Source organism: Tenrec ecaudatus, chromosome 3, assembly GCF_050624435.1.
Source record: "Tenrec ecaudatus isolate mTenEca1 chromosome 3, mTenEca1.hap1, whole genome shotgun sequence".
Taxonomy (NCBI): Eukaryota; Metazoa; Chordata; class Mammalia; order Afrosoricida; family Tenrecidae; genus Tenrec; species Tenrec ecaudatus.
In genome coordinates, this window is record NC_134532.1 from 97,745,775 (window position 1) to 97,765,929 (window position 20,155).

Sequence of the window (20,155 nt, forward strand, 5' to 3'; positions counted from 1 at the left end):
AGCTTCAGTCCAGCCACTGTCCATCTTTGCTTTTCCTGCATCGGCTCAGTTCACTACCCTGCTACGCATGCACTTACACATGCATGAGCATATCTCATGATTATAGACTGTACTCAGATGTTATACCCATATAGGGCATGCCCCAGTTTTAAATTTATATTAAAGCTCAAGGCTAGTTTTGAAATGAGAAAATGATCCCTGGCGGAAGCATTAACACATCCCACATTTACAACCAGAGAAATTAAGAGAGGATCATCTAGATTCTGGCAGTCACTAGAATTTACAAAAATAAACTAACAAAACCCCAAACCGTCCAGTACTGAAAGCAAACACCTTGGAAATGAGCTCCAAAACTTCATGTGTTTCTAATGCACGGGCAACAATGACTTTGTCTTGCCTTCCAAAAAGGTGAGAGAGAGAGGGAGGGAGGGAGGGAGGGAGAGAGAGGGAGAGAGAGAGAGAGAGAGAGAGAGAGAGGGGGAGGGAGAGAGAGAGGGAGAGGGAGAGGGAGAGGGAGAGGGAGAGGGAGAGGGAGAGGGAGAGGGAGAGGGAGAGGGAGAGGGAGAGGGAGAGGGAGAGGGAGAGGGAGAGGGAGAGGGAGAGGGAGAGGGAGAGGGAGAGGGAGAGGGAGAGGGAGAGGGAGAGGGAGAGGGAGAGGGAGAGGGAGAGGGAGAGGGAGAGGGAGAGGGAGAGGGAGAGGGAGAGGGAGAGGGAGAGGGAGAGGGAGAGGGAGAGGGAGAGGGAGAGGGAGAGGGAGAGGGAGAGGGAGAGGGAGAGGGAGAGGGAGAGGGAGAGGGAGAGGGAGAGGGAGAGGGAGAGGGAGAGGGAGAGGGAGAGGGAGAGGGAGAGGGAGAGGGAGAGGGAGAGGGAGAGGGAGAGGGAGAGAGAGAGAGCTCCCTCCATGCAGGCGCACTGGAGTGGCGGAAAGGGGAGGTGGGCCTGAGTGGCGGGGCGTGGTGGGGGGAGTGGTGGGGCGTGGCCTACCAGGGCTGTGGGCGTGGCGGACCGCGCTGGCTGGGCCAGCGCCCAGTAGGGCAGGGCCCTGGCGGGGCGGGGCGGGGCGGGGCGGGGCAGGTGGGGTTTCCGTTGCTCCGAGCAGCTTAAGAGCGGTTGTTCTGTGTCCTGTCTGCCCACATCTCAGCCTAGTCCGGAGTGACACAGTCTCCCAGCGGGATTCTCTGCGAACACCTGGTTCTCAGCATCTGGGTCCCTCTGACTAGGTGAGTACTGACGAGCTCGGGAGAAAGCTTTCTCGAGAGTGGGGCTCAAGGTCGCTGGGCGCTGGTCTAGCACCGGCGAGCGGTCAAGTGCGCCCCTACTCACGGAGAGGGCGACCCCGCCCTGTGCGCTCGGAGCTCGGAGCGGAGTTTGGGGCGCTGCTCCGCAGACCTGTTCTCTGGGAGGGGCAGGGTCGTGGGGAGGGCTTGCTGATCCAGCGCTGTGTCCGTCCCTCTCTTGCAGATTTCCATCACCTTCGGACCGGAGCAGTCGCCATGGCACAGGTAAGGCCCGCGGCCTGCGCAGCGCTCGAATTTAAAGACTGGTAACAAACCAGCGCAAGAATTTGTTTAACAAAGAAAAGTTTAGGAGTGGAGGAATCCACCATCGGAAAGCCTTGTGTACATTTCTAATTTCTCCTATGTTTGCCTCCCCTTTCGTGCCCGCGGGACCCTTGCGCCCCACCCTGAGCCCTTGAGCCCCTGCGCCGCGTCCCTGGGGCTGGCCTCGCTCTGGGAAGCTCGGATCCTGCGCTGCAGCTGGTGACGTGGCCAGTTTTGTGCACTCCCTTTTCTTGAGTGAATGCGTACAAGCGGGCCCTCCCCCAAATCCAAAGAGCCTCTAAAATTAGAACCAGAGCAGGAACAGCTCATTGTGGTTCTGTGAGGCGAAGGCATATTTTCTAGTCAACTTCCTTTTATTTTTCAGCCAAGTTTCCTGTATTTTAATACTGGGGATGGACATTGGCTTTTTCCAGTCGCTCGGCCTGATTTTACTAAAAGGGACAGTTCCTGATGATGCACTGTTTTTCTCTTTCCTTCTTTTTCTTTCACGCAGTTGATTAAAAAGAAGAGCTGCCTTTCTTGTCATGAACTAGTGGAACGAGTTCTGAATTCGTTTTGGGACGATTTCAGAAGTTGATTGCCTGAGATTGGTTCTCTGCTCTTTTTCTTATTTATTATGAAGTGTACGATGGCTATCCTCGCTTTGTTACATAGTTAACTATCTATATCTATATAATATATAAACGACACTGCCACTTCAATCATGGTGACTTCTAACTCGATAGAATTTTCTTATGGGGAGTTCCTACCAAGGGAACACTGGGAATTTCTTCTGAGGCTACTCTGGGTGGACTGTTGGGTAGCTGCTGGGGAGGGAACTGTTGACCACCCCAAACCTCTTTAATGTATGTGAAGGTGAACAAACCCCAAACTAACCAAGCCCTGTGCTGTAAAGTTGATTCCAAATCACAAAGTCCTTGCAGGAGAGAGTAGAACAAGCAGCTCCATAGTTTGCTGTGAGCTTCTGGATGTTGCCTGCCTTCGGAGGCATTTTTGGGTGAGTTCGAGTCGCCAAATTTCGGTTAGTAGTTTGGCATGTAGTATTCCAGCACATTATTACTGTTTGTGTCATCCGTGGAACCCAGTGTTTTTGTTTTTTTTAAAGAAAAACCAAAACCCCCAAAACTCCACCCCAAACTAATTTGACTGATCTTGTCAGTCTCCCTGGCTTGTTAGAGTCCAGATAATTAACAAAACAAAACAAAACAAAAAAAAACAAAACAAGGGTTTTGACTGCTCAAACAATGCCCTCAAACAAATGAGACATTTGTGATTCCCTTATTTATCAGATTGCTTAATTGAATCTGAATAAACTTTCCTAGTCATTTCCAAGAGAGAGTGGAAGGATTAAGTTGAGTTGGGAACTTTATTAAATTTATACAGTATGTCCATTCTTACCTCCTCACCCACACTTATGAAATATTAGCAATATAGCAATTCTTGTATTACTTCAAATGGGAACTTTAATTTAGGCCCCCACACCCCACCCATATTTAAAGGATACTTTTATGTGGAACGAACTTTCCTTTCCAGTGAAATATCTTTTCCGCCCTGATATCCTGGTGTGGTGATGAGCTAGCAAACATTAAATGATTCCAAACCCCCAGCCCCAACTTGTCTGTTTCTCCAGTCTCTTTTTGTGAATTAACTCTGTGAGGTTGGAGGTTTTTCACTCAATCCCTCTTAATTATGTGGGCTATTTACCAAATCTAACATTTGAGAAGATACTTATATTTTAAAAGAATATGTTTTCTAACTGTGGACTTTAATTTTAATAATTAAAAAAGCAAGTTACCTCGACCCTTAAATATGCCGGATTTAAAGCTGTGTACCTGATCTCTATCACAACACAGCACTAGGACTGTTTTCTGGCCAAAGCACAGTTTTTAGTAAAACATTCCGAGTAATGTGAGCAAAGATACAATGTGGAATTTTGTTTTAGCTTTGTAGCTAGTTTTCCATGGAAACCTTGGAAAAACAACATTTTGTTAAAATATTTCATTCTAAGGCGGAGTTTTACTAAACATTTGTTGATGTAAGTGAAATGCCTCGCTAAAGTAATTGTACTTTTGCTATTGTTGGAAACTAGTTCAACCGGGTTCAAGTTATTTTTTAAAGAATGTCTAAAGAGCTGTGAACAATTGCTTTGATTCTTGTCCACTTGCTTCTATAGTTAACATGCAATTATATAAATCAGATGTTTCATAAGTTGAAGGGTCATTTCCTGAACTTGACCATATCTTTTGTGCTGGGTTTTTAAAATTAGGTTCCGAGATATTTTTCTCTTACTGCTTAACTTGATCAGGTTGATTTTCCACCCCACTGTTTAGCTGGAGCCAATTTGTTTTTGATCCAGTAAATTATTGTAGTTAAGTACTTCAAATTAAATGGGCCTGTGTTCCTTGAGTTTGACTGTATTTCAGAGATGAAAATTTCATTTTATGAGTTTTAATTCATTTAAGGTCTGTATATCTTTCATTTTTGTTTGGATAATGAAACGTACAAAATTATGCAGCTGAATTTAATTTAATTTATAATGTTTAGAAAAAGTTAACATATCAGAACAAATCAAAAAATCATATTGTTGAGAATGGTGGGGGCGCTCACAGCAGAGACCCCAAACCCATCTGTAGACAGTAGGACATCCCCTCACAGAAGGGTCACAAGGAAGGGATGAGTCAACCAGGACACAGTATAGCACCAATGAAACACTCAATATTTCTCTGGTTCTTTGAGGCTTCTTCACCCCCACTCTCATGACCCCAGTCCTGCCTTTCATTTCTGGCTAGCCCAGATTAGAGCTCCAGACACATGGGATCCAGGTCAGACAAACCCTTCAGGTACAGAAATGGGAATAGTGATACCAGGAGAATATGGGGAAGATGGGGGAAAGGATGAGAAGAAGGGGGACTGATCACAATGATTGATGTATAATCCCCGCCCCCCTCCAGGGGGATGAACAACAGAAACGTGGGTGAAGGGAGTCAGCGGTATGTGTAAGATATGAAAACAATAATAATTTATAATTTATCAAGGGGTCATGAGGGGGAGCAGGTGGAGGAGGGAAGAAATAAAAAAAGCTGATACCAAGGCTCAAATAGAAAGTAAATGCTTAGAAAATGATGATGGCAACATATGTACAAATATACTTGATACAATTGACATATGGATTATTATATGAGCTGTAAGAGTCCCCAATAAAATGATTATAAATAAATGAAAGGTGGAGGGGAACCCCAAAACAAACAAACAGAGTTAATGTATTCAGGGCAGTAAGAATGTCATGAAGGTAAAATTAAACCACTGCATTTTCACATAGTGTGCCCACATAAATCACATGTATATACCTATAACATACACAGAGCCTACAGAAGACTAAGATGAGGGGGGTTGCATGGTTTGCAGAAACTCTTATAATGTATTATTTGCATAAAATAATAGTACTTTCATTTGCACTAGCAACTTCATGAGCAGCAGAATTATGTCACTGTTATATGTGTAAACTGTGCAAGGTTTGATGCAAACTTATTCTGGTGCTTTGGAATTGCTGTGCCCTGCTCATTTACAAAGGCTCTGTGCCAAGCACGGACGTTCAATATAAACAGGTAGATCTGAGCTGAGGTTCTTTCCAGAGGCGCTGACTGGAGATTGAGGGCATCTTTTCATGCCATTCACTTGAAGGGCAAATCTCTCCGTGTCACATGATTCACTCTTGGGAGCTGAAAACAAGGCTACCTGTTTACCCCTGGACTGTGCTGCTTGGGTAATCCCTCTAGGTCCTGTTTCCTTGGAGTTTTGTCTTCGTTTTGGATACTTGTGAAGAACTAGGTGAGAAATGCTTGGCTGCTTTTGCCAGGACAATCATGAAATCTGAATCCCAGGATACTCTGGAGGATGTACTCAGGTGCTCACGCTCCTTGGAGGTGGGCAGTCTGTAGCTTCTTCTTATTTCTTATACTATGTTGGAATTTTGAAATGCTGGAGATATAACAACACATTACATATAGCTTCATCTCTGAAATACATTTTACCCAGATCTAAAACCCAAACCAATTGCCATCGAGTCTGCCTGACTTAAGGTGAATCCATATGTTAGGTATGCGCTCCCAAATTTCACAACTGCACCAGTGATTTTTAAAAAAGAAATTAGTACTCCTAAGATGCTTGCTTTAACTAATTTTTGGACTAGCCTTTTCAATCTAGTGGTTTGCATTATATGTAAGCATATAAGCAACTGATTAATTGGAAGGAATGGATACTGTAATTGGCATTATTTATTCGGATGCCAGTTCCTAATTGTTTACGTTATTTTCTATTTGTGCATGCAATTTTGAATGTTTGAAACGTATGAGTTTTCACTTGTGTTAGGATGGTTTCTCAATAGAGAACTCAAATCATTTGTTCTTATATTTATGTCAAGAGAAATTTATATTATGAAATAGCTCACAGTGTTGTGGTGTTGGTACATTCAGTCCAATATCAAGTCTGTGAGTCAGATATGAAGCTGAAGATTTCTCTTGACTGGAACCGCCGTGTGTGTGTGTGTGTGTGTGTGTGTGTGATGTACCCAGGACCCTCAGGACACCACAAGCTGCAGAAGTGGGTAGGTGCAAGGCCAGCAGGTCTAGCTTGTGGCTGGAATGGCAAAAGAATTTAAGGTCAGTAGGTCAGATGACAGGCTTCTGATAGCTCCTGGAATTGGCAGGCAGCGTTGCAGGCTATTGACTCAAATCCAAAGAAATGGAGGTTGATGAGCTGGATGCAGGATCCAGGCCAGCAAAAAAGCAAGCAAGCTTTCCCCAGCATTCTCATATAGGATGCAGACCACACCCCTGAAGAAGCTTCCTTTCGATCTGAGTAAGAGTGATGTGCTCAACCCCAGTCTTATTACAATTGCTTGGTTGCTCACAGCAGATCCCATTAGGGAGTCCATTATGTTGTATTAGGGCACATAGGGGATTCACTGGGCATCAACTGCCAAACCACTGAAAGCCCTGGCATAGCTGAGTTGACACAAAATCTATCACATAGAAGACAGAATGGGAAAAGCAACTAAGATTTATTGATAGAGCAGGAATAGTGTCAAGTCCTCTGTATACATTATTTAATACTTGTAATGTGTTTCTGAAAATAAATAATACTATCTTTGCATCACAGCAGAGGAAATCGAGGTTACTTGGTTGGCATGAATGGGACACAAGAGGGAACGTTAAAGCATTATAGGGCGAGACAACACGAGTACATGCACAAACTCATGAGTGTCAAATGAGCTTGGCATGAGTAGGGACCGTGGGTAGAGTGGTATTGCCCAGATAAAGCTGTACTCTGGTGGGGAGATGGCGCCCTGTGTGGGAACAGGATTCTTGATATTGGAAGACTGCTTAGAAGTCGGTTGCCATCATCCCAGTGAGGTCGTGGCTGACACTAGGCAGTTGCTAGGACTTTAGATAGAAGGACCGTGGGAGAGGGTGGTCAAATTGGGTGGATGATTGGGGTGGTGGTTGGTGGAAAACGGTGAGGTCAGAGTCAGGATGACTGTCTTGGATGAGGGAGTTATTGTGGTTTTCCTTGAAAAACATTGAAATTCAGCTTTGAGAGTTCACTGAGAATTGCTTTGAGGAAAGGAAGAGACTATTGGTTAGCAGTAGATTTTCTGAATTTGAGTTCCTTATAAAATGTTTAGCTAGTGCTATCTAGTAAACAGCAAAGTATATTTGATCTCTAACTCTTTTATCTTTATAGATCATCCATGAGTGTGTGTATTATTCATCTCTTCCTACAACTAAAAGATTTGAAACATGTTTTATACCTTTGCCTTGGGCCAGCCATAGCAGATTTCTGCCTCTTGTCTACAGGAGAAATAAAGTTGGAATCTGTGTGCCTTTCTGAGTAATCAGTTAATGTAATTGTGTTTTGAAGCTTTCACAGAAAGGCATTGGTTGGGGGTATAGCACTTCAGTTGTTATTCATAAAATGTCTATTTGCCCAATAAGGTAACTAAGCATTGGGAGCTTAGGGGTCATTTGTTCACTTCTAAGAGTCAACTTTACCTTGTGTATTGGTAATTGCAAGGGAGGAGGTTCTTATACTGACACAGAGATACCCATGGCATTAACTAACAAAACATACAAACAGTTTTAAAGTCATCTTTATAAGATCTTAATAAGGGACAAAATGTCTTGTCTACTGTGCAAATGAAATATTTTATGGTAATACTTCCCCCCATCTTCATTTCGTTTTAAGAGAAAGGTCAAAGACAGTAGAATGGTTGGAAGAATGTAAGGAAGCAAACGAGGAAGACTCATGAAGGAGAAAGGAAGGTCTGTGAGAGTGGGTTGTAAGTCAAATGGAGTTTCAGACTTTGAGCTGAACGCTCACCTTTTTTTGCATGGATAGGACTAGAGCCAGGCTAAGGATGGAGAGTTTTGTCACTGACACATAGTGTTTATATTAGTAACCTTCAGCCCTCTTTGGAACTCCTAGCTCTTTTTTTCTGAAAGTTATTTCTGAAAAGCCACAGCTATTGAAAGCCTTCTGGAGCCCAGTATTAGAATGGATACGTTTTTATTACTCAATTTTAATATGAACTGCTCTATGTGGAGAGGTGAGCCAGAATCATGCTCGGTTGGCTTCCCCTCCTGCCCGCCTTTCCAGCTGTGTTCCGAGGGCTTTCTGCTGCAGCCTGTCTGTGAAGATCTCCCCTCGTGAGTTCGCTCAGGCCACACACATCACCGCGCAAGAACAGCTCGTGACTTCTGATTCTGGATTAGAAGGATGTGGAAGGTGGACTGGCTGTTTGATGAATTACTGATGACCTGGCACAGGAAGACACATTTTAAAAGGGTCTGATCTTTTGTATAGTCACAGCACCTTTAAAATGTTTCAGAAGGTGAATGTCTTCAATTGTAGATTCTTGAAGTTGGTACCTCTATATTGTTTTCCTGTGTCCTCCCATCCTCTGCGTAGAAAGCAATCCTTGGCTTGTTTTTAGGTCAGTTCTATTAATTTTATCTTTGCACACCTAATCTTTGTAGGTAGAAGATTTTTTTTTCATTTAGAAACTCCCTCCCATCCTCCCACCAAAAAAAAAAAAAGGGAATAGCTAAAAAACTCTTTAGCAAAATTATAGAGCTGGAGGGATGGACATTTTTGAAGGTGAGAGTTAAAAGATAATTATAATTATCTTGGCAGAGAGGGCATTGATGGCAAAGATAAAGGGAATAAGAAGAACGGATATGGGTACATTGTTATAGTTGGAATTAACCTTGCATTTAACTTACACTTCGGAAGAGACACGTTTAACTTGCTGCTCGTGGGGTAAGTTCCCGACAGGAAGCAAGGGAAGGCCTCTTGTGTGAGTCAGATTCGTAGGGCAGACTCTTCTGTGTGGGCAGTAGTGGGGTTGGGACCGGATGACCAAGCAAGGGTTCTGCCCTTGTGACTCATGTCTGTGACTCACATCTGGTCCTTATGACATGTAGCAGAAGAGTTTCCAAATTTCTAGAAAGTTCTCTAAAGTATGGCCTGCAGCTATTTTATCTTCTGAGTTAGTAGCTATCGAGTGGGAACACTTCTATCACTTTCCATCCTATTTCTTCTCATCTCGGGCTCGTTGTCTGGCTGTATTAAGGCAAATCTCTGACCTCCTCCAGAACTTCCTTTCTGCCTTGCTTTCATCCTGCCCTTTTACTAGAGATGTTACGTCCTCGTAGTCTCTATTAGGCTTCTCCAAGAGTGCCTCTTTTACTCTGTCTTCTGTAGAACGTTTCCCCTTTCGTCATGGTTTTTCTCCGTTCATACCTCATTTCCATCTGTCAAATGGCTTTTGCTGAGATGATCTACCTCTAATTTCACTCTTCAGTCTACTTCTGCTCTGTCCTTGACAAAGACCGCTTCATTATCTAATTAGCTAAGTAAGTATCTAATTACCCAAGGCCTCCTCATTAGCAAATCTAGTAGGCCCTTGTCCGTCTTGCCTCTCACTTGACTTCCCTGTAGTACCCGACACCGCCGCTTCCTTTCCTCTGGGAACCTTTTTCTCCCTTGACGTGGATGGCCTCACCCTCGTCTGCTTTCCTTCTCGCCACTAAGGGATGCAGTATGGCCTCAGCATGTCAATCTCATGACCTGGGTTCTTAGTTGAGGTGCCAAACTTTCGAAGCCAGTTTGTGTCTTCATTTGTAGACTGGCGCTTCACACAGGCGATCCTTGGGAGGTTCTGAGCACAGTACCTGGTTCACCACCTCACGTAGAACTCGCCGCTGCCATTCTGACGAGAGGTGCCTCTCTCGTTCTCCTCTGGATCTTCTTTCTGCCTATTCATTAAAAAACATTTTTTTAGAATTTTTAATTAAGATATCATTCACATGCCATACCTAAAAAGAGTTCTGTCATATTGTAAAAGAGTTGTACATACATCGCCAATATTAGCTCCACTGCATCTCCCTTCCTGTATTCAGTATTCGTTCCCCAATTCCCTTCAATCTCTCCCTCCCCTCTCCCTGATAAGCCATTACTTCAATATTGTCTCTATGCATTCATCACTTCTGTGCTTCATAAACTGGGAAATATACCCCCCCAATGAAAACACTATATATATGGAAAGGAGATCAAATGACAATTACACTGCACGTTTACAGTCTCCGTCTGATAGCAAGGTTATTTGTGTACCTCTACTGTGGCCAGCGGGGGTCTACCAGAGATCCATGTAAGTACCCTGCAGATGGATTTTAGGCTCCCACTGGCTTTTCCCATCGTCAAATGCAAATTGGGTGTTTACACTCTAAGCTCGGATATCTTTCCCTCCGTTGTACTCAGATTTTGTTATTTGTCATTTTTGGATCACACAAGCTGGTATGCATTTTCCATATGAACGTAGTTGACACCCCACTTAGATGGCTGCTTGTTTGAAGACAAGTCTTTAAGACACCGGGCACTATTCTTTCTGAGAGCCAGCTGCCCAATCATAGTACCTTGTGTGCTAGCCTTCCGTCAGGCTGCTCTAGTTCCACTGGTGTATGCTGACAACTACAAGCCTGCTGCTTCTCTTCTGCTTGCATTCTTCTGCTTTACCGTGGGGAACCTTTCTACTCACCACCTAAAAAGGAATCGTGGCGATGGTCCTCTTCCCCTTCAGCCCTGTTCTTGTCTTTTCCTTTCCATTGCTCCTGCTCCTGTTTTAGATCAGGCTTCTCTCTACTTTCCTCCGGAGTTCATCTTGTTTCAGTGGGCAGTGGTTGAATTCTCACTTTTTACGTAGGAGACCAGATTGAATCCTAGCCAGGCCACCTCCTTGGTCGGTGGTAGATGTTGCTAGGATGCTAAATAGGTTTCAGTGGAGCTCCTAGACTGAGGTGTGATAGGGAAAGGGCGTGGTGATTTAAGTCAGAAAATCGTCCAGTAAACTCCCTAAGGATCACACTGTAATTCATAGCTGATTCTGGGGGTGGTGCAGGAGCAGGCAGCAGTTAGCTGTTTTGTGTCTGGGGTCACCATGAGTCCAGAGGCGAAGGCGACGGAAGCTGACGAGAGCAGCACCAGTGTTTACAGCAACCTTCCTGTCTCCACTCGTGAGCACGATATTTCATTCTTCCCAAACAAGCCTGCATTAATAATGTGTGCACACTCACAATGGGTGGAAATGACAAAAGTAGGTGAGAAAGTTCTGATATAGCACAGATATGCACGCACTGGGCATGTCTTTTGGCATTTCCAATAGTGAATGTTGGCCTCATTCACTGTTAGAGTAAACCAGCCTCTGACATCCAAGGGGTCTGTAGGAGCAATTGTATGGTTATGATATATAAAGATCATAGTAAAGTCATAGAAGATAGGAGAGATAGGAGAGAAGATAAAATAAAGAGTCAGACACGTTTTATGGTAGCATCTTCACTTCCAGGATGGCCATGATCTCAGCAGCCAGGTCCGAGCAGAGAGCAGGCAGAGGAGGAGGGGCGCAGAGAACATATGCTCCTAAGTTCTAATCAAGGCCTATATATGCTTAGGGGTGTCCAGGCCCCCCTGATTACAGGTAACCACATACGTAACAGCAAGGGGATGTACAATAAGCATACACATCACAGGAAGGGGATGCGTTAGGGGTGTACACACAATAGGAAGGGGAGGGATTAGGGGCACACGTGACAAATGAGCGAACTCTAGACTCAAGATGGTCATCCTTGAGTGGGCTCCCCCTTTCCTCTTGGCTCTCCTCCAGGGAAGCAATCCACTATACTTACAAGAAGGGAGTGGGCCCTGCTTAAGGTGGGACAGACTATATAGTCTGATTGCTCTAGATGGCTGATAACCCTCAGGGAGAATAACCTCTAAGCAGCTTGCATTGACCTCCAGGTGTACAGTTATTTACCATGTGTAGCAAGCAGAATCTTAGGTTTGGCATATATTTGGGGGAGACACATGGGGAAAAAACCCTTTTGCATCCCAGAATTCACCCTAATTCAATAGCTCAAAAATGTTACTTTCCGTCATCTTTATATAATAATAAAGAACATGTCTTTGACCCACAAAGACATTCCAAATGTCTTCTTGAGTGAATGGATAAACAGACATATGAACTTCCATATGTATTATTATACAGTTAGTCTTACAATCTCACTTAAGACAGCTACTCATTTTCAGACAGTATTGATGATGTATTGGGCCAACAGAGAAAAACTAGCAATTTTCCCTGAAAGAACTACTGTATATACTCAAATATAAGCTGACTCAAGTATAAGCCGAGGTACCTAATTATTACCTGGGAAATCAGAAAAACTGATTGACTCGAGTATAAGCCTAGGGTGGAAAAATGCAGAAGTTATTGGTGAGTTTCAATAATCAAAACAAATACAAATAAAATTACTAAAAATTGAGATATCAGTGGGGTAATGTATTTAGATATTTCTTTTAAATAAAAAACATAAATAAAAGGACAAGAAGTCATTTAACATTAGTAAACCAACACAGTAAGTGGAAAATAGTTCAACAAAAACAATAAGGTATCAAGAATGATACCTTAAGAGTACTATTCCCTGAGCTCAATCAGCAACCAAGCTAAAATGTAAAGAGTTAAAATCCTTCAAAACTGGATTCCTCATCATCATCCGTATCCCAATGCAGAGCTTCAGCTGGTGTGAGGTCATCACAGACGCTGTCCTCACTGAGATCGTCGTCATCACCATCACTGCTGTCATTTTCATACAAAACACACACAGTCTTCACTGCCATCCATAGCATTACTAATACTGCATTTCTGGAAGGCACGTCACACCATGTCTTTTGGAATGTCTTCCCCTGCATCTCGAACCCACGTTGCTATTAACTCTATGTTAGGCTTCATGAGATTTCCTCCTTTTGTTAGTCGGGCTTGACCAGATGACATCCATGGATACTACTGACCCATGTAGAAGCCGAACCCCAGTTTCTCAGCACATTTTTTGTGCTGAAAAACTCAGCTTATACACGAGTATATACGGTAACTTAATCTTCACCCACACTAATTTTCAGGATGCATCCTCTCAGGCAAATTTTAGCAGTTTCCTTTCAATATTCTTCTTTTATTTAATTGGCTACTTTAAAGTATATTAAAATATATGAAACTGCCAATATTCAGTCTTTCTTTATCTACCAGTTCATATGGGTCAGTCTGTAGGAGCAATGGGAAGGATTTACTGGTCTTCACACTTCTATGTGCTCTCTAAATGGGCTGAAATGGAGACTGCCTGGCTGTGGGTGGATTCCACCTGGTAGAATGAAGAGCTGTACCTTAACTTCATGACTGCTCCCTAAGACAAGTGGGAGAGAGGCTTATTCCTCCGCTCCCTTTTCTGATTAGAGTTCTTTGTTTTGCTTAGAGCAGCAGTTCTCAACCTTTGGGTCTTGACCCCTTTCATGGGGGTCGCCCGATTCATAACAGTAGCAAAATGACAGTGATGAAGTAGCAAGGAAAGTAATTTTATGGTTTTGGGGTCACCACACATGATGAGCTGTATTAAAGGGTCGCACGGCATCAGGAAGGTGGAGAACCACTGGCTTAGAGACATGGGGCATGAAAACTGCTACTTACTATGGGGCTGCGGGGGATCCAACTGGAAACACTTCTCTCGGAATGCACCCTTCTCGGCTCATGATCAACACTTGGTGCTCAGCACGTGTGCCTGCGGGTTTTCCTGAACATTCTCCCACGGCTGATTCCCTCGCCTGGCTCCCTGGATGCCACTGTTCCAGGTGGCATCCTGGTAATTGAGAACCATTCACTCGAGAAGGTCTTGGAGCTGACGTGGAATCACACGGGTGGTTATTTCCCCTTGGTTTTGCCCTGTAGTAGCCTTTTCCTCTGGTGTCTTTAAAGAAAAACTACTGGTTGATGTTATGTTGACAAATGCAGTAGTTGGAGGCTGAGGTAGAATCCCCCCTTCCCCACCCCCTGTGCGTGACTGTGCTTGCCTACATCCGTGATGAAACACGTGCAGTTGTAAACCAGGCTCAGTATCGTCACTACCTCCTGCTGCTCCTGACGACCCCAGCAGTCCGCTTCTCAGTCTCAAATGATACCTTGGTAAGAATTTTCCGGGATTAAAACAAAAAAGATGTACTGATAAAAGTAAATGCTGGGAGACTCCTAAAGTCTTATTAGGGTGTTTTTCAGAGCACATCTGGAGCGATCTAGTTCATGTACAGGTCAACTGTGAGCCTCACTTTGTGCCCTGTGTCATTTATAAGCTGCGGCGTTTTCACAAGGATACAGAGTTTATGGTCCAATAGTAGGAAGGCATTCTAGCCCTAAAGATCTAATGGTAATTTCATAGCTTTATGCAAACACGCTAGTATTTGATGATGGAAAGTGTTATAGGTAGTAGCATGATCTGTAACAGGAAACCGTACAAGGACAGATGCCTTCTAATAGACTTCTATAACGTTTTAAATGCAGAAGCTTGCACCCTTGTGCCACCTGAATCATCGAGCATCTTTGCAGGCTTTATTGAGCTTTCTTAAAATTCCTGAGTAATTATATGGAGACAGGCTTAGATTAAATGTCAAGAGGATTCCTTAGCATTGAGTGCTCAGGGTGGGGCATCGAATTTTACTGCAGGCTCAACATGCTCCCAGAGCAAAGTAGGGAGCGACTTTACCGGGAGAAAGCCTCCCAGGAGCCCACAGGTAGTGGTGGGACTGGATTTCCGGGGCATGCCTGCAGGGAAGGGAGCCTTTGGAATGTGCTATGCCCGGAAAGCTGTTCGTGTTAATCCACATCACACATGAACAGAAGAACCATGTCGAATTTCCAGTGAGTCACAGATCAAATCAAATGGTAAATTTAAAGACTGATTGTGATATAAAGCGAGTGGCTTAGTGTTTGTATGATTTGCTTTGTTATAACTAGCTATGAGATGAATAACATCATTGTTTCTTTTTTGTAGCTTCTCAGAGGCACTGTGACTGCCTTCCCTGAATTTGATGAGCGGGCCGATGCAGAAACCCTTCGAAAAGCAATGAAAGGCCTGGGTAAATCCAGCCACATTTATATTCTTAGAAAATGGGGCATTGTTTTTGTTTCGTTTTTCAAACAAACGGTCCTTGATTTTTATATGAATAATTTTACAATATTTTTACGTGCCATTTCTTAGAGAAAAGGTACTTTAAGATAATGAATACCAATCCAGCTAGACCAGAGCATGTACACTAGTACAGATATGAGCTGGAAACACAGGGAATATAGGACAGAAAAACCCCTCAGGACCAATAATGAGAGTAGCGATACCAAGAGGGTAAGGGGAAGGTGGGGGGAGAAAGGGGGAACAAATCATAATGATCTGCATATGACCCCCTCCCAGGGGGATGGACAGCAGAAAAGGGAGACATTAGTCAGTGTAAGACATGGAACAATTTTTTTAATAAATTGTCAAGGGTTCATGAGGGAGGGAGCACCGGGGAGGGAGGGGAAATAAAAAGAGGAGCTGATACCAAGGGCTCAAGTAGAAAGAAGATATTTTGAAAAAGATGATGGCAACATATGTACAAATGTACTTGACACAATGGATGTCATATTGTGTACGGATTGTGATAAGAGTTGTATGAGCTCCCAATAAAATGCTTTTTAAAAGATAATTAAGGAATACTATGGACTACCTCTAATATTCAGTCTTTAAAAATGAATGCGAAGCTAAAGTCAGCCTCTTTCCACCTTACACTTTCAACTCTCCCTGTATAGAAGTGGCTTGAGTAGATACCCAGACCTCACTGAGAGAGATCAGCTGTGTGCAGCTCCTTGTGCCTTATGCCCAATAAGATGTCCAGTTCTCCTTTCTCAAATAAACAAACAAAAGGACAACAGACAAAATAACCCACCCCCCCCAAACTCGAGCCTGCTGCCACGAGTCAGTTCCAACAGGTGTAACCTGTGTGTTTGAGTAGAACTCTGATCCAAGAGCTTTTATGGGGAGTAGGTTTCCGGGCTGCCCCTGGTGCTCCTGTGGGTGCACTCAGATGCTCAGCTGCCTTTTCCGTTAGCAGCAGAGTGCTTGCCTGTGTGTTCCATCCAGGAACATGATCTCCTTTCTGGCATGTACAGCATCTCCATCTAGAGGAGTTCCGCATGTAATTGGTCTCACTGTCCTCAGCTTCCTCCCATATTGGTGCCCATGCGCAAGGATCCATTTTCCTGTGACTCTGCTTCGATCTGTCATTCTCTATCCTGGGCAGGCTTTCTGCCCTTGCCAGACCTTTCATCAGTGTCCCAGCCCACCTCGTCTCCATGCGCTCTGGATTGTCTACTGCTCATGAAAGCCCTGCATTTATTTCCTAGAGTTGCACTTTCCCCTCATCTTAAGCATCTGCCCCCTTTCTTTATAGAACCCGCTATTAAAGTCATGAAGAAGAGCTGTACAGTCATCACCACCATCAGTTTTAGAATATTTCCTTCATCTTGTACTCACCGTTATTAGCGCCCCATTTCCTCCAGGCCTCCCCTGCCACACCCCTAAGCAATCGTTAATCCAGTGGTTATTTTCTCCATAGTTTTTCCTAGGCTGGATTTCATATACAGAGAAACATTAAAACACAAACAAGCTAACTAATAAGAATTAAAGGTCAAACATTAAATACCTCAATCGAAAAGAAAGCAGAAAATATTAAAAACTAGAAGAAATTTAAATGGATCCTAAGGGAGATCAAATGACATGGTGCTAAATTTTAACCTCATGGCATCTGTAACCATCCACTTTTCAGTGTATTCTGCGTGTTAGCAAGGCTATTCCACATCCCTCGTCTATGGTGAGAGAGAGAGAGAGAGAGAGAGAGAGAGAGAGAGAGAGAGAGAGAGAGAGAGAGAGAGAAGAGAGAGAGAGAGAGAGGGAGAAAGGAAAAGAACTTCTTTTAAACCCCATTTAACAATTGGCCTCTCCTGAAACATTTGTCACATGCTGCCTGGAACCACAACTAACTCTGTGTTTTATATTTTTCATGTGGCATTGTCTGCCGCTTAGAGCCAGTGCCTCTGTCTCTCTCCTCTCTTGATCCTTTGGAGCACCCAACATGCTGTCCCTTGAGAATAGTACTGCAGTTACTCATAGAAACCTCTGTGCACTCAATGTTTTAAAAGTTGAGAGTATTTTAACAGCTCCTTTACAATATGCCAAGTAGTATATTTTGGAGACAGAACATCTATATTATAACTTTAAGTATATATTATACAAATATATGTACAAGAAGGCTTCAAGAATATTTGTGGAAAATTGAACGAAAAGATAATGACATGTTCCCATACACTTAAAAATAAATAAATCACTTTATTGGGGGCCTCTCATAGCTCTTATAATAATCTCTTCATCAATTGTGTCAAGCACATTTGGATATTTGTTACCATCATCATTTTCAAAACTTTTTCTTCCTACTTGAGCCCTTGATGTGAGCTCCTCTGCCCTACCGCCCCTCTCCTCACGAACCCATGATAAATTATATATTATTATCATTTTCATGTCATGCACTGGCCGCTGTCTCCTTTTACCCACGTTTCTGTTGTTCATCCTTCACCACACACTTTCGGAAGCCTCCTAGTGCTGGTGAGTATTTTGTGTTTTCATATAGATGAGGAGATGCAGCAGCCAGGGAGATCCAGGCAGAGGTACCTGGGCGAGTGGGCACGTCAGAGACCGGATGTAACTGCTTAAACTTAAATTGCAGGTACCAACGAGGACACCATCCTGAAGCTGCTGACATCCCGCAGTAATGCTCAGCGCCAGGTTATCTGTGAGGCCTTTAAAACGCAGTTTGGCCGGGTAAGACCCCACTTCATCTCGGGCTTGAATGTGAGAGCAGCTAGGCATTTCAAGACTCATTTGAAGTCTAATAATATATACTCTTGGTCATCATCATCTATTTTGTGATTCTGACTTCTCTAGCCTTTGCTTTAATGTTCCAGTTTTGTCTTAATTATTAAATGTGCGTCTACAATGCCCACCCTACTTTGTCCCTCTTCATAGTTTGTCCTAGCTTGATGCTGTAGAGTGAGAGAGATTTCTTGGTGATAACAGACCTCTTTCTTTGTGTGCCTCCCACTCGGTTATTTATGACCGGCCCTGTAGGTTTAACCTTGGACTACAATTTATCCTTTGATGCCACGCAACTAAACTGTTCATTTATTGAGTTATTTGAGTTGATTGATAACTCAAAGGTAAAAGACTCAGGCCAAATTTTCATTCAATAAATTAGCAGCTACATGAACAACGCAAGTGTGCACTCGTTATTCTGAAATTTGTATTAGTCATCCTATTGAGAAACAAACAAAAGTGAAACACCTTGAGCGCCATTCCTGGCTGCCTGACATGTTGCAACAGACAGAGTGGAACCGGTTTCTTTACTATTGATCTAGGTAGTAGCAGCTGTCTTATAGTCAGGAGCGTAGTAATGAGCGTAATTGGTTATGTCTAGAAAAGCCAAGGCAGACTCACTGCCACGGAGTGGGTTCTGATCCATTGACTCTGCTGGGCGTAGAAAGCAATGGCTTTCTCTTGGGGCATATCAGGTGGTTTCAAACTGATGACTGTGTGGCCAGTAGCCCAACGCATAACCACTACGTCAGTGACATTAATATTGAGGGAAACCGACAATGGTCATGTTATACTTAGGAAGACTTGCCAGATTATGTTAGTTGTGGGAATACATTTGTATGTCTTTAGGGAAAAAATTTTAACTGTGTATGTTATTTAAAGCAAAAATTTTAAAGAAAAATATTTTCAGTCTAATGTTTAAGGTCCTAATTTTTTTTTGTTTTAAACTCTTAGGGTTAAGAAAAATATCTTTTAGAAAATGAATCCCTTGATGTATAAATACTGCTGCTTTTGCTTTAGGTCTGGTGTGAAAAGGGCGAGGCGCAGGCCCGTGACACTGTTGCTCAGCTGCCGTGCCTGCCTGTGCGTCCTTGGGAACAGCAGTAGTGTGTTCTACATGGGAGCAAGTTAGGCATTCTCTGAAACTGTCTTTCATGTCTTTCTAATTCTTATTTAAAAATATAAAGGAGAAACATTGACAAAGAAGAAATTGTAATAGCCGGGGGCTATCATTTACATGCCGGAAGTATCTCTGACACTTTCTGCCTGGTTCACAAGCGTGTATTCTGTGTGCGCTAGGATCTCTTGGATGACCTGAAATCAGAACTGACTGGAAAATTTGAAAAATTAATTGTAGCACTGATGAAGCCCTCTAAGCTCTACGATGCCTATGAACTGAAGCATGCTCTTAAGGTAAAAGGGTGATTCAAAGGGAGATTTCTGCCCTGAGGAATACATCCTCTAAATTACATTATTGCTTCCTGTTATATTTTTATGTTTAATTAAAAGATTTTAATTATGTCAGTTATTCTTCAGAAATATAGAAAGTGAGCACTAATTCCTTCTTATTGATCCAGAAATAGTAACAAATCAGCATTACATTTGATGTAATTTTTGGTGCTAGATTTCCTGATGGCTTCACTGAGAACTTAGTTTGGGGGAGCGGTTGCTTTCTGAGCTATGGATTGCTTAAACATCAGTACTCCTCCATGTAAATGCTAAAGAGCTTTCTTTCTTTTTCTTTTTCACCATCTCATCCTTCTTTAAAAATAACCCATTTTATGTTTTATTAAAGTGCTTTACCCTTACACTATTTAGAATTAAATTGATTGAATAACAACTGTATGTACTTTATATGTCAGCCAACATTCGACATGGTCATTCTATAGTAGCTGCTAGGCAGCTAGATGTTCTGCCCCTAGCTTTTCAAGGAGCAGCCAGGTCATCCATGGACAGGTTTCAATGGCGTTCTAGACTAAGAGCAGATTAGAACGGAGGACTTAATAAATCTTGTAGATTATGAATAGAACGGAATATCATCTGAAAGCATGCTGAAAGGTGAGTTCCTTAGGCTGAAAGACACTCAAGATACTACTGGGAGAGAGCAGCCTTCTCGAAGGAGAGTCGGCCTTCATGATGTGGGCGTAGGAAGCTTTCAAGAACTTCATTGACTGACGTGATATGACTTCAAATGGGAAGAAAAAGTTATAAACACCCAATAATAATCAAAACGTGGAACATACAAAATATACATCCAGGAAAATTAGA

The 20,155-nt window shown here is 43.1% G+C and overlaps 1 protein-coding gene across 1 annotated transcript in view; it reads left to right on the plus strand.

Annotated features, from left to right (window-relative positions):
* The first annotated feature begins 1,065 nt into the window (after nucleotides 1-1,065).
* ANXA5 (annexin A5) overlaps nucleotides 1,066-20,155 on the plus strand; it is a 35,751-nt gene continuing 16,661 nt past the window's right edge. The window contains exons 1-5 of the mRNA XM_075543861.1: nucleotides 1,066-1,220; nucleotides 1,462-1,502; nucleotides 14,981-15,065; nucleotides 17,742-17,836; nucleotides 19,187-19,300. Coding sequence (XP_075399976.1) covers nucleotides 1,494-1,502; nucleotides 14,981-15,065; nucleotides 17,742-17,836; nucleotides 19,187-19,300 — 303 coding nt within the window. The 5' untranslated portion in view covers nucleotides 1,066-1,220; nucleotides 1,462-1,493. The remainder of the gene's footprint in view (nucleotides 1,221-1,461; nucleotides 1,503-14,980; nucleotides 15,066-17,741; nucleotides 17,837-19,186; nucleotides 19,301-20,155) is intronic.